A 13,818-nucleotide genomic window follows, 5' to 3' on the forward strand; every position below is an offset into this window, starting at 1 on the left:
TTCGTTTAAAAAATCCACGTTTTCTTGAGAAAATATTCGTTTAAAAAATCCACGTTTTCTTGAGAAAATATTCGTTTAAAAAATCCACGTTTTCTTGAGAAAATATTCGTTTAAAAAATCAACGTTTTCTTGAGAAAATATTCGTTTAAAAAATCCACGTTTTCTTGAGAAAATATTCGTTTAAAAAATCCACGTTTTCTTGAGAAAATATTCGTTTAAAAAATCCACGTTTTCTTGAGAAAATATTCGTTTAAAAAATCCACGTTTTCTTGAGAAAATATTCGTTTAAAAAATCCACGTTTTCTTGAGAAAATATTCGTTTAAAAAATCCACGTTTTCTTGAGAAAATATTCGTTTAAAAAATCCACGTTTTCTTGAGAAAATATTCGTTTAAAAAATCCACGTTTTCTTGAGAAAATATTCGTTTAAAAAATCCACGTTTTCTTGAGAAAATATTCGTTTAAAAAATCCACGTTTTCTTGAGAAAATATTCGTTTAAAAAATCCACGTTTTCTTGAGAAAATATTCGTTTAAAAAATCCACGTTTTCTTGAGAAAATATTCGTTTAAAAAATCCACGTTTTCTTGAGAAAATATTCGTTTAAAAAATCCACGTTTTCTTGAGAAAATATTCGTTTAAAAAATCCACGTTTTCTTGAGAAAATATTCGTTTAAAAAATCCACGTTTTCTTGAGAAAATATTCGTTTAAAAAATCCACGTTTTCTTGAGAAAATATTCGTTTAAAAAATCCACGTTTTCTTGAGAAAATATTCGTTTAAAAAATCCACGTTTTCTTGAGAAAATATTCGTTTAAAAAATCCACGTTTTCTTGAGAAAATATTCGTTTAAAAAATCCACGTTTTCTTGAGAAAATATTCGTTTAAAAAATCCACGTTTTCTTGAGAAAATATTCGTTTAAAAAATCCACGTTTTCTTGAGAAAATATTCGTTTAAAAAATCCACGTTTTCTTGAGAAAATATTCGTTTAAAAAATCCACGTTTTCTTGAGAAAATATTCGTTTAAAAAATCCACGTTTTCTTGAGAAAATATTCGTTTAAAAAATCCACGTTTTCTTGAGAAAATATTCGTTTAAAAAATCCACGTTTTCTTGAGAAAATATTCGTTTAAAAAATCCACGTTTTCTTGAGAAAATATTCGTTTAAAAAATCCACGTTTTCTTGAGAAAATATTCATTTAAAAAATCCACGTTTTCTTGAGAAAATATTCGTTTAAAAAATCCACGTTTTCTTGAGAAAATATTCGTTTAAAAAATCCACGTTTTCTTGAGAAAATATTCGTTTAAAAAATCCACGTTTTCTTGAGAAAATATTCGTTTAAAAAATCCACGTTTTCTTGAGAAAATATTCGTTTAAAAAATCCACGTTTTCTTGAGAAAATATTCGTTTAAAAAATCCACGTTTTCTTGAGAAAATATTCGTTTAAAAAATCCACGTTTTCTTGAGAAAATATTCGTTTAAAAAATCCACGTTTTCTTGAGAAAATATTCGTTTAAAAAATCCACGTTTTCTTGAGAAAATATTCGTTTAAAAAATCCACGTTTTCTTGAGAAAATATTCGTTTAAAAAATCCACGTTTTCTTGAGAAAATATTCGTTTAAAAAATCCACGTTTTCTTGAGAAAATATTCGTTTAAAAAATCCACGTTTTCTTGAGAAAATATTCGTTTAAAAAATCCACGTTTTCTTGAGAAAATATTCATTTAAAAAATCCACGTTTTCTTGAGAAAATATTCGTTTAAAAAATCCACGTTTTCTTGAGAAAATATTCGTTTAAAAAATCCACGTTTTCTTGAGAAAATATTCGTTTAAAAAATCCACGTTTTCTTGAGAAAATATTCGTTTAAAAAATCCACGTTTTCTTGAGAAAATATTCGTTTAAAAAATCCACGTTTTCTTGAGAAAATATTCGTTTAAAAAATCCACGTTTTCTTGAGAAAATATTCGTTTAAAAAATCCACGTTTTCTTGAGAAAATATTCGTTTAAAAAATCCACGTTTTCTTGAGAAAATATTCGTTTAAAAAATCCACGTTTTCTTGAGAAAATATTCGTTTAAAAAATCCACGTTTTCTTGAGAAAATATTCGTTTAAAAAATCCACGATTTCTTGAGAAAATATTCGTTTAAAAAATCCACGTTTTCTTGAGAAAATATTCGTTTAAAAAATCCACGTTTTCTTGAGAAAATATTCGTTTAAAAAATCCACGTTTTCTTGAGAAAATATTCGTTTAAAAAATCCACGTTTTCTTGAGAAAATATTCGTTTAAAAAATCCACGTTTTCTTGAGAAAATATTCGTTTAAAAAATCCACGTTTTCTTGATTAAATATTCGTTTAAAAAATCCACGTTTTCTTGAGAAAATATTCGTTTAAAAAATCCACGTTTTCTTGAGAAAATATTCGTTTAAAAAATCCACGTTTTCTTGAGAAAATATTCGTTTAAAAAATCCACGTTTTCTTGAGAAAATATTCGTTTAAAAAATCCACGTTTTCTTGAGAAAATATTCGTTTAAAAAATCCACGTTTTCTTGAGAAAATATTCGTTTAAAAAATCCACGCTTTCTTGAGAAAATATTCGTTTAAAAAATCCACGTTTTCTTGAGAAAATATTCGTTTAAAAAATCCACGTTTTCTTGAGAAAATATTCGTTTAAAAAATCCACGTTTTCTTGAGAAAATATTGGTTTAAAAAAATCCGCATTTTCTTGAGGAAATATTGGTTTAAAAAATCCACGTTTTCTTGAGAAAATATTGGTTTAAAAAAAATCACGTTTTCTTGAGAAAATATTCGTTTAAAAAATCCACGTTTTCTTGAGAAAATATTGGTTTAAAAAAATCCGCATTTTCTTGAGAAAATATTGGTTTAAAAAATCCACGTTTTCTTGAGAAAATATTGGTTTAAAAAAATTCACGTTTTCTTGAGAAAATATTCGTTTAAAAAATCCACGTTTTCTTGAGAAAATATTCATTTAAAAAAATCCAAGTTTTCTTGAGAAAATATTCGTTTAAAAAATCCACGTTTTCTTGAGATAATATTCGTTTAAAAAATCCACGTTTTCTTGAGAAAATATTCGTTTAAAAAATCCACGCTTTCTTGAGAAAATATTCGTTTAAAAAATCCACGTTTTCTTGAGAAAATATTCGTTTAAAAAATCCACGTTTTCTTGAGAAAATATTCGTTTAAAAAATCCACGTTTTCTTGAGAAAATATTCGTTTAAAAAATCCACGTTTTCTTGAGAAAATATTCGTTTAAAAAATCCACGTTTTCTTGAGAAAATATTCGTTTAAAAAATCCACGTTTTCTTGAGAAAATATTCGTTTAAAAAATCCACGTTTTCTTGAGAAAATATTCGTTTAAAAAATCCACGTTTTCTTGAGAAAATATTCGTTTAAAAAATCCACGTTTTCTTGAGAAAATATTCGTTTAAAAAATCCACGTTTTCTTGAGAAAATATTCGTTTAAAAAATCCACGTTTTCTTGAGAAAATATTCGTTTAAAAAATCCACGTTTTCTTGAGAAAATATTCGTTTAAAAAATCCACGTTTTCTTGAGAAAATATTCGTTTAAAAAATCCACGTTTTCTTGAGAAAATATTCGTTTAAAAAATCCACGTTTTCTTGAGAAAATATTCGTTTAAAAAATCCACGTTTTCTTGAGAAAATATTCGTTTAAAAAATCCACGTTTTCTTGAGAAAATATTCGTTTAAAAAATCCACGTTTTCTTGAGAAAATATTCGTTTAAAAAATCCACGTTTTCTTGAGAAAATATTCGTTTAAAAAATCCACGTTTTCTTGAGAAAATATTCGTTTAAAAAATCCACGTTTTCTTGAGAAAATATTCGTTTAAAAAATCCACGTTTTCTTGAGAAAATATTCGTTTAAAAAATCCACGTTTTCTTGAGAAAATATTCGTTTAAAAAATCCACGTTTTCTTGAGAAAATATTCGTTTAAAAAATCCACGTTTTCTTGAGAAAATATTCGTTTAAAAAATCCACGTTTTCTTGAGAAAATAGTCGTTTAAAAAATCCACGTTTTCTTGAGAAAATATTCGTTTAAAAAATCCACGTTTTCTTGAGAAAATATTCGTTTAAAAAATCCACGTTTTCTTGAGAAAATATTCGTTTAAAAAATCCACGTTTTCTTGAGAAAATATTCGTTTAAAAAATCCACGTTTTCTTGAGAAAATATTCGTTTAAAAAATCCACGTTTTCTTGAGAAAATATTGGTTTAAAAAAATCCGCATTTTCTTGAGGAAATATTGGTTTAAAAAATCCACGTTTTCTTGAGAAAATATTGGTTTAAAAAAAATCACGTTTTCTTGAGAAAATATTCGTTTAAAAAATCCACGTTTTCTTGAGAAAATATTGGTTTAAAAAAATCCGCATTTTCTTGAGAAAATATTGGTTTAAAAAATCCACGTTTTCTTGAGAAAATATTGGTTTAAAAAAATTCACGTTTTCTTGAGAAAATATTCGTTTAAAAAATCCACGTTTTCTTGAGAAAATATTCGTTTAAAAAATCCACGTTTTCTTGAGAAAATATTCGTTTAAAAAAATCCACGTTTTCTTGAGAAAATATTCGTTTAAAAAATCCACGTTTTCTTGAGAAAATATTCGTTTAAAAAATCCACGTTTTCTTGAGAAAATATTCGTTTAAAAAATCCACGTTTTCTTGAGAAAATATTCGTTTAAAAAATCCACGTTTTCTTGAGAAAATATTCGTTTAAAAAATCCACATTTTCTTGAGAAAATATTCGTTTGAAAAATCCACGTTTTCTTGAGAAAATATTCGTTTAAAAAATCCACGTTTTCTTGAGAAAATATTCGTTTAAAAAATCCACGTTTTCTTGAGATAATATTCGTTTAAAAAATCCACGTTTTCTTGAGAAAATATTCGTTTAAAAAATCCACGTTTTCTTGAGAAAATATTCGTTTAAAAAATCCACGTTTTCTTGAGAAAATATTCGTTTAAAAAATCCACGTTTTCTTGAGAAAATATTCGTTTAAAAAATCCACGTTTTCTTGAGAAAATATTCGTTTAAAAAATCCACGTTTTCTTGAGAAAATATTCGTTTAAAAAATCCACGTTTTCTTGAGAAAATATTCGTTTAAAAAATCCACGTTTTCTTGAGAAAATATTCGTTTAAAAAATCCACGTTTTCTTGAGAAAATATTCGTTTAAAAAATCCACGTTTTCTTGAGAAAATATTCGTTTAAAAAATCCACGTTTTCTTGAGAAAATATTCGTTTAAAAAATCCACGTTTTCTTGAGAAAATATTCGTTTAAAAAATCCACGTTTTCTTGAGAAAATATTCGTTTAAAAAATCCACGTTTTCTTGAGAAAATATTCGTTTAAAAAATCCACGTTTTCTTGAGAAAATATTCGTTTAAAAAATCCACGTTTTCTTGAGAAAATATTCGTTTAAAAAATCCACGTTTTCTTGAGAAAATATTCGTTTAAAAAATCCACGTTTTCTTGAGAAAATATTCGTTTAAAAATCCACGTTTTCTTGAGAAAATATTCGTTTAAAAAATCCCCGTTTTCTTGAGAAAATATTCGTTTAAAAAATCCACGTTTTCTTGAGAAAATATTCGTTTAAAAAATCCACGTTTTCTTGAGAAAATATTCGTTTAAAAAATCCCCGTTTTCTTGAGAAAATATTCGTTTAAAAAATCCACGTTTTCTTGAGAAAATATTCGTTTAAAAAATCCACGATTCATGGAAAAATATTCTTTAAAAAATCCACGATTCATGGAAAAATATTCTTTAAAAAATCCACGATTCATGGAAAAATATTCTTTAAAAAATCCACAATTCATGGAAAAATATTCTTTAAAAAATCCACGATTCATGGAAAAATATTCTTTAAAAAATCCACGATTCATGGAAAAATATTCTTTAAAAAATCCACGATTCATGGAAAAATATTCTTTAAAAAATCCACGATTCATGGAAAAATATTCTTTAAAAAATCCACAATTCATGGAAAAATATTCTTTAAAAAATCCACGATTCATGGAAAAATATTCTTTAAAAAATCCACGATTCATGGAAAAATATTCTTTAAAAAATCCACGATTCATGGAAAAATATTCTTTAAAAAATCCACGATTCATGGAAAAATATTCTTTAAAAAATCCACGATTCATGGAAAAATATTCTTTAAAAAATCCACGATTCATGGAAAAATATTCTTAAAAAATCCACGATCAATTAAAAATATTCTTAAAAAATCCACGATTAATTAAAAATATTCTTAAAAAAATCCACGATTAATTAAAAATATTCTTAAAAAAATCCACGATTAATTAAAAATATTCTTAAAAAATCCACGATTAATTAAAAATATTCTTAAAAAAATCCACGATCAATTAAAAATATTCTTAAAAAAATCCACGATTAATCAAAAATATTCATTAAAAAATCCACGATTAATGAAAAAATATTCTTTAACAAATCCACGATAAATGAAAAAATATTCTTTAACAAATACACGATTAATGAAAAAATATTCTTTAACAAATCCACGATTAATGAAAAAATATTCTTTAACAAATCCACGATTAATAAAAAAATTTTCTTTAAAAAATCCACGATTATTAAATATTCGAGAAAATATTCGTTTAAAAAATCCACGTTTTCTTGAGAAAATATTCGTTTAAAAAATCCACATTTTCTTGAGATAATATTCGTTTAAAAAATCCACGTTTTCTTGAGAAAATATTCGTTTAAAAAATCCACATTTTCTTGAGATAATATTCGTTTAAAAAAATCCACGTTTTCTTGAGAAAATATTTGTTTAAAAAATCCACGTTGTCTTGAGAAAATATTCGTTTAAAAAAGCCACGTTTATATACATATGAAAAAAATATTCGTTTCAACATTACATTCAAGTCATCTGAACTCAAAATAGCTGTCCCAATTTCACCAGCATATTCGGCCAATCTTTTAAGGCATGGATCGGATAAATCCTTATAATGTTTATTTCGTACCATCTGTGCTGCCTAAGATTTTCCACTGCACTGTGTGCGCTGATTGCATTCATATTTATGCGATTCTTTTCTTTGACATTGGTATTGTATTCCCAGGAGCCAAATACTGTTCACGATGACGTTGCCTAATAACTCTTTGGAAACTGTTCTTAGCGCTAACGCAACTAGAAGGAGGGTAATTAAACAATTCCTTGACTTAATTTTCTCAACTGAAACATCTGCCGGGGTTGAGGCTTAAATTTATACTGCTTTCTATTTAGAGCTCGAAATTTAATTTTATTTAAATGCAGTGTCTTGCTTGCCGTATTTAAAAGCCGTTTCGCCGGTTCTTCTTATCGCTAGCTTTTTGCTGATCTTTGCAAAATCTTATCAAAGGTTTGTCCGGCATACACAGTCTAAATGTATATAGATCTATATGTGACTATATAGATCTAAACTGAACCTTTTGAAATACATCATACTAAAAACTCCATATTGCATTGTTTTAGCAGTAATATAAGCTAGTGTTATGCAATGCAATATGGATATTTATAGTATGTATTTTAAAAGGTTCGGTTTAGATCTTTATGGTCAGTTGGGTAAGGCCGTTTAGGCACTGAGCGCGTCATATGTACCTCCTTCATTGAGGTTTCAATTCCGATAAAGATTTTTCAATCTCACTGAAAATGTTCATTTGCACTGGTTTAATATGTTAGAGATACATATATCCAATACTGAATGAATATATAAGCAATTCGTTGAAAATCCAGAAATTTACAAATATTTATTACAATTTGTTTTAATCACAATTTTAAGTGAGTATTGAATTCAATCCCAATTGACATAATTCTATAAGTACATTTTAATTGCTAAATATGAACAGCTAAATTAAAACAGCAGCTACTCGTTTCACTTTCAGATGGCATTGGCGTGTGCAGTCGTCGCACAGGAATGGGATACTTCTAAAAATATACAAAGAAAAATATTACATTAATATACATACATACGTACAAGCAACGACAGAAATAAAAATTAAAAAAACGTTCTTTTGCTAATCCCTGAAAAATATTCTTTAAAAATCCATCCTTTTGACTTGACTCCAAAAAAAAATATTTTTTAAAATCCATCCTTTTGACTTGACTGCGAAAATTATTCTTTAAATACCCACGCCTTTAGCTAGTTCCTGAAAAATATTATTTAATAATCCACGCCTTTGACTAGCCTCCGAAAAAATTTTCTTTAATAATCCACGCCTTTGACTAGTCTCCGAAAAAATATTCTTTAAATATCCCCGCCTTTAGCCAGTCCTCGAAAAAATATTCTTTATAAATCTACGCCTTGACTATGTCCCGAAAAAATATTCTTTCTCAAGTTGTAAAAATTTTTATAATGATCCCAATAGACCGAGAACTTATTTTATAATTTTCAACTTACTATCTGTTAGACCCCATCCAATGGGAACGTTTTGTTTGCGATTTTCTTCTTTAAGCCATACACGCAAGGGTTCAAAGTATTCAAGTAGAGCAGCGGGATCCATGGTACTATCACCGGTAAATTCTTTAAGAACTTTAGTCCAATGACGTGATGCGCCTGGTGATAAAAAGTGACTGAAAATAAGAGACATATTTGAAAGTGATTCTATGTAACAGACCTATCAAAATGAAAATCTATACAAACTTACCTGAAGGCACTTCCCGCCTCTTTACTGTTATAAATGTCGCAATTATCCAAAGTCTTGTGGGCATCTCCCTTAACATATTGACCGGCCTTTGTACACATAGCCTTGTGGAACTGGAATTGGAAAATGTGGGCAGCAAAGTAACGCAAATATTCACTATTAGCCGACATATGATATTTTGCAGGTGGATCAAAATCGCTATCATTTCTATATACGGCTGGTTCAATGCCCGAGTATTCCGAACGCATTTGCCAAAAGGCACAATTCCAATTCTTTTCATCGATTTGCTTGCGGAATAGAGCATAACGATACTTATCCATGGTGTAGGCAAATGGCAGGAAGACAATTTTCTTAAGGGACTGTAAAGAAACAGAGAGAAAGATCATACTTAAATAAAATGAAGTTTAAAATAATTATTGTTTTACCTACCGTTCTAAACAGTTCATTAATACGACTCTCCTCATCCAATTCCGATTGAGGTGAAAGACCAATTGCATTCAAATGTTTGGCCGATGATACAGACAAGGCAATAACATCTCCCACAGCTTCATGGAAACCAGGATTGGGTGCCCACCTAAAGAGAGTCGGTTGCTTTTCATATTGTAAAAAATATTGAACGTGACCCAATTCATGATGAACCACATACAGGTAATGAGTATCAACCTCCGTGCACATTTTTACGCGTACATCACTGTCCTGATAAAAATCCCATGCTGAGGCATGACAAACTATGGTACGATCTGTGGGTTTCTCAATAACACTTAAATTCCAAAACGAATCGGGTAGCGGACTCATACTCAAAGATTTGAAAAAGTCATCACCCAATTCAAATAATTTTCTAACACTATATTGTTGTTTTTTCATTTCGGCGGTAACATCAACGAAGGGTTTGTTTGGAAAGGGTTTAATAAGATCAATTATTTCATCCCATTGTTGCCCCCACATATTACCCAAAAGGTGTATTGGCAAATTACCATCGGGTGCGACAATCTCTTTGCCATAATGTTGAGATAAACGTTGACGAACATAGCCGTGCAGCTCACGATACAGGGGTAATATGGCCTGGAAAACATTGTCGATATTCTTCTCAAATTCAGCATCTTCATAATCGTGTATCCAATATTCGGCAGCTGAGGTGAAATCTGTAAAAGAAGATGGAAGGAGATGCAATAAGTAGGCGAATTTTCCTTCTTTCTTCCTAAATTGGATACCGCCAGCCTTAAGGTGGAAGACAATATAAATGGATTCCTAATAGTCCAATGAACTTCTATAGACAGAAAACTTCTAAGTTCCTTCTATAGACAGAAGACATCTAAAGGTCTTCTATAGAGAGAAGACTTTTAAAGGCCTTTCGTTATTGTTTTCCACTGCATCACAATGTATACCTGTCTTATATTGCTGGAAGTGCTGTGTGCAATTTTGACCTCGATGTTTCTAAAAAAACTTATGACTAAGGAATCTGTGTAAATCCCAATAAAATTTCCCATTGAAAATCACTTTTAAAAGATAACATCTGTATTGGTTTTTATACTTACTGTTCAATACAGCAGCTTTGTTACTCAGCTCCACATATTTGGCAAAATTGTCTCGCATAGGTGTTCCGGCCTTATCATGCCACTCCTTCCAATAGTGGGCCAATTCTTTGGGATCACGACTTTTCGACATACGTTCCTGTACGTGGGGCTCTAGCGTCAGATTGCAGTCCTTGGGATCTTCATATGAACAAACTTTGGCACTTGCATAATTCGATTGCATGCTACTAACGGCGTTCAACAGGACATTCAAGTCATCTGAACTCAAAATAGCTGTACCAATTTCACCAGCATATTCGGCCAATCTTTTAAGGCATGGATCGGGTAAATCCTTATAATGTTTCTGGCGTACCAGTTGGGCTACCTTAAGATGTTCCACAGCATTGCGAGCGCTGATGGCATTCTTATTTAAGCGATTCTCTTCGGTGACATTGGTATTGTATTCCCATTCGGCCAAAAATTGCTCATGGCGACGTTGTCTCAACAATTCGCCTTCTCTTTGGAAAAACTCGCTTATCTCTGGATAATCACCTGAACATGTATCAGTGGTGGTGGTCGCCGGCTCGGCCTTGCTAAGGTAACATGGCTGTTGGAAACAAAATCGATTGGGTCTTAGTTAATATTCTTTATTTTATTTACATTAACTGTAATTACCGCTAACCCAACCAGAAGGGTAATGCACTTTATTGCTAAATAGTTCCTTGACTTCATTTTCCCAACAGAAACAACTGCACATCTGCCTTGAGGCTTCAATTTATACTGCTTTCTATTTAGAGCTCGAAATGTAGTTTTATTTAAATACAGTGCCTTGGCTGATGTTGTTAGAAGACGGTTCGCCGGTTCTTCTTATCGCTAGCTTTTTGCTGATCTTTGCAAAATCTTATCAGATGTTTGTTCCGCATGCACAGACTAAATAAAATTAATCCAATCAAATATTTGAAATAAACAAAGGAAAGGAAAGGGGCATAATCCGAGTTTACCAACTAATCTCGGATCGGGATGCATTTTTTTACAGGTAGATCTTATTGAAAATAGTGGGTCACCATGGGGAAACCCTATGTCCCACATTTTTCTCATAGAGGACCAGTAGGCCTTCGTATTTATAGAAGAAGTGGAAAATATTCTTTTAAAAAATCCTCGATTAACGAACAAATATTCTTTAACAAATCCACGATTAATGAAAAAATATTCTTTAACAAATCCACGATTAATGAAAAATATTCTTTAAAAAATCCAATATTTATGAAAAAATATTCTTTAAAAAATCCACGATTTATGAAAAAATATTCTTTAACAAATCCACGATTAATGAAAAAATATTCTTTAACAAATCCACGATTAATGAAAAATATTCTTTAAAAAATCCACGATTTATGAAAAAATATTCTTTAAAAAATCCACGATTTATGAAAAAATATTCTTTAACAAATCCACGATTAATGAAAAAATATTCTTTAACAAATCCACGATTAATGAAAAATATTCTTTAAAAAATCCACGATTTATGAAAAAATATTCTTTAAAAAATCCACGATTTATGAAAAAATATTCTTTAAAAAATCCACGATTTATGAAAAAATATTCTTTAAAAAATCCACGATTTATGAAAAAATATTCTTTAAAAAATCCACGATTTATGAAAAAATATTCTTTAAAAAATCCACGATTTATGAAAAAATATTCTTTAAAAAATCCACGATTTATAAAAAAATATTCTTTAAAAAATCCACGATTTATGAAAAAATATTCTTTAAAAAATCCACGATTTATGAAAAAATATTCTTTAAAAAATCCACGATTTATGAAAAAATATTCTTTAAAAAATCCACGATTTATCAAAAAATATTCTTTAAAAAATCCACGATTTATGAAAAAATATTCTTTAAAAAAATCCACGATTTATGAAAAAATATTCTTTAAAAAATCCACGATTTATGAAAAAATATTCTTTAAAAAATCCACGATTTATGAAAAAATATTCTTTAAAAAATCCACGATTTATGAAAAAATATTCTTTAAAAAATCCACGATTTATGAAAAAATATTCTTTAAAAAATCCACGATTTATGAAAAAATATTCTTTAAAAAATCCACGATTTATGAAAAAATATTCTTTAAAAAATCCACGATTTATGAAAAAATATTCTTTAAAAAATCCACGATTTATGAAAAAATATTCTTTAAAAAATCCACGATTTATGAAAAAATATTCTTTAAAAAATCCACGATTTATGAAAAAATATTCTTTAAAAAATCCACGATTTATGAAAAAATATTCTTTAAAAAATCCACGATTTATGAAAAAATATTCTTTAAAAAATCCACGATTTATGAAAAAATATTCTTTAAAAAATCCACGATTTATGAAAAAATATTCTTTAAAAAATCCACGATTTATGAAAAAATATTCTTTAAAAAATCCACGATTTATGAAAAAATATTCTTTAAAAAATCCACGATTTATGAAAAAATATTCTTTAAAAAATCCACGATTTATGAAAAAATATTCTTTAAAAAATCCACGATTTATGAAAAAATATTCTTTAAAAAATCCACGATTTATGAAAAAATATTCTTTAAAAAATCCACGATTTATGAAAAAATATTCTTTAAAAAATCCACGATTTATGAAAAAATATTCTTTAAAAAATCCACGATTTATGAAAAAATATTCTTTAAAAAATCCACGATTTATGAAAAAATATTCTTTAAAAAATCCACGATTTATGAAAAAATATTCTTTAAAAAATCCACGATTTATGAAAAAATATTCTTTAAAAAATCCACGATTTATGAAAAAATATTCTTTAAAAAATCCACGATTTATGAAAAAATATTCTTTAAAAAATCCACGATTTATGAAAAAATATTCTTTAAAAAATCCACGATTTATGAAAAAATATTCTTTAAAAAATCCACGATTTATGAAAAAATATTCTTTAAAAAATCCACGATTTATGAAAAAATATTCTTTAAAAAATCCACGATTTATGAAAAAATATTCTTTAAAAAATCCACGATTTATGAAAAAATATTCTTTAAAAAATCCACGATTTATGAAAAAATATTCTTTAAAAAATCCACGATTTATGAAAAAATATTCTTTAAAAAATCCACGATTTATGAAAAAATATTCTTTAAAAAATCCACGATTTATGAAAAAATATTCTTTAAAAAATCCACGATTTATGAAAAAATATTCTTTAAAAAATCCACGATTTATGAAAAAATATTCTTTAAAAAATCCACGATTTATGAAAAAATATTCTTTAAAAAATCCACGATTTATGAAAAAATATTCTTTAAAAAATCCACGATTTATGAAAAAATATTCTTTAAAAAATCCACGATTTATGAAAAAATATTCTTTAAAAAATCCACGATTTATGAAAAAATATTCTTTAAAAAATCCACGATTTATGAAAAAATATTCTTTAAAAAATCCACGATTTATGAAAAAATATTCTTTAAAAAATCCACGATTTATGAAAAAATATTCTTTAAAAAATCCACGATTTATGAAAAAATATTCTTTAAAAAATCCACGATTTATGAAAAAATATTCTTTAAAAAATCCACGATTTATGAAAAAATATTCTTTAAAAAATCCACGATTTA

General features: G+C 27.6%; 1 protein-coding gene across 1 annotated transcript in view; it reads right to left on the reverse strand.

Annotated features, from left to right (window-relative positions):
* The window catches only part of LOC141392208 (angiotensin-converting enzyme-like), a 29,438-nt gene extending 18,441 nt beyond the window's left edge, over nt 1–10,997 (reverse strand). The window contains exons 1-5 of the mRNA XM_073965162.1: nt 10,855–10,997; nt 10,204–10,786; nt 9,098–9,810; nt 8,672–9,027; nt 8,425–8,597 (exon numbers count right to left, since the gene is read on the reverse strand). Coding sequence (XP_073821263.1) covers nt 8,425–8,597; nt 8,672–9,027; nt 9,098–9,810; nt 10,204–10,786; nt 10,855–10,911 — 1,882 coding nt within the window. The 5' untranslated portion in view covers nt 10,912–10,997. The remainder of the gene's footprint in view (nt 1–8,424; nt 8,598–8,671; nt 9,028–9,097; nt 9,811–10,203; nt 10,787–10,854) is intronic.
* Between the last annotated feature and the right edge of the window lie 2,821 nt (nt 10,998–13,818).

The sequence above is a fragment of the Musca autumnalis genome, unplaced genomic scaffold, assembly GCF_047663935.1.
Source record: "Musca autumnalis isolate F117 unplaced genomic scaffold, ASM4766393v1 scaffold_2, whole genome shotgun sequence".
Classification (NCBI taxonomy): Eukaryota; Metazoa; Arthropoda; class Insecta; order Diptera; family Muscidae; genus Musca; species Musca autumnalis.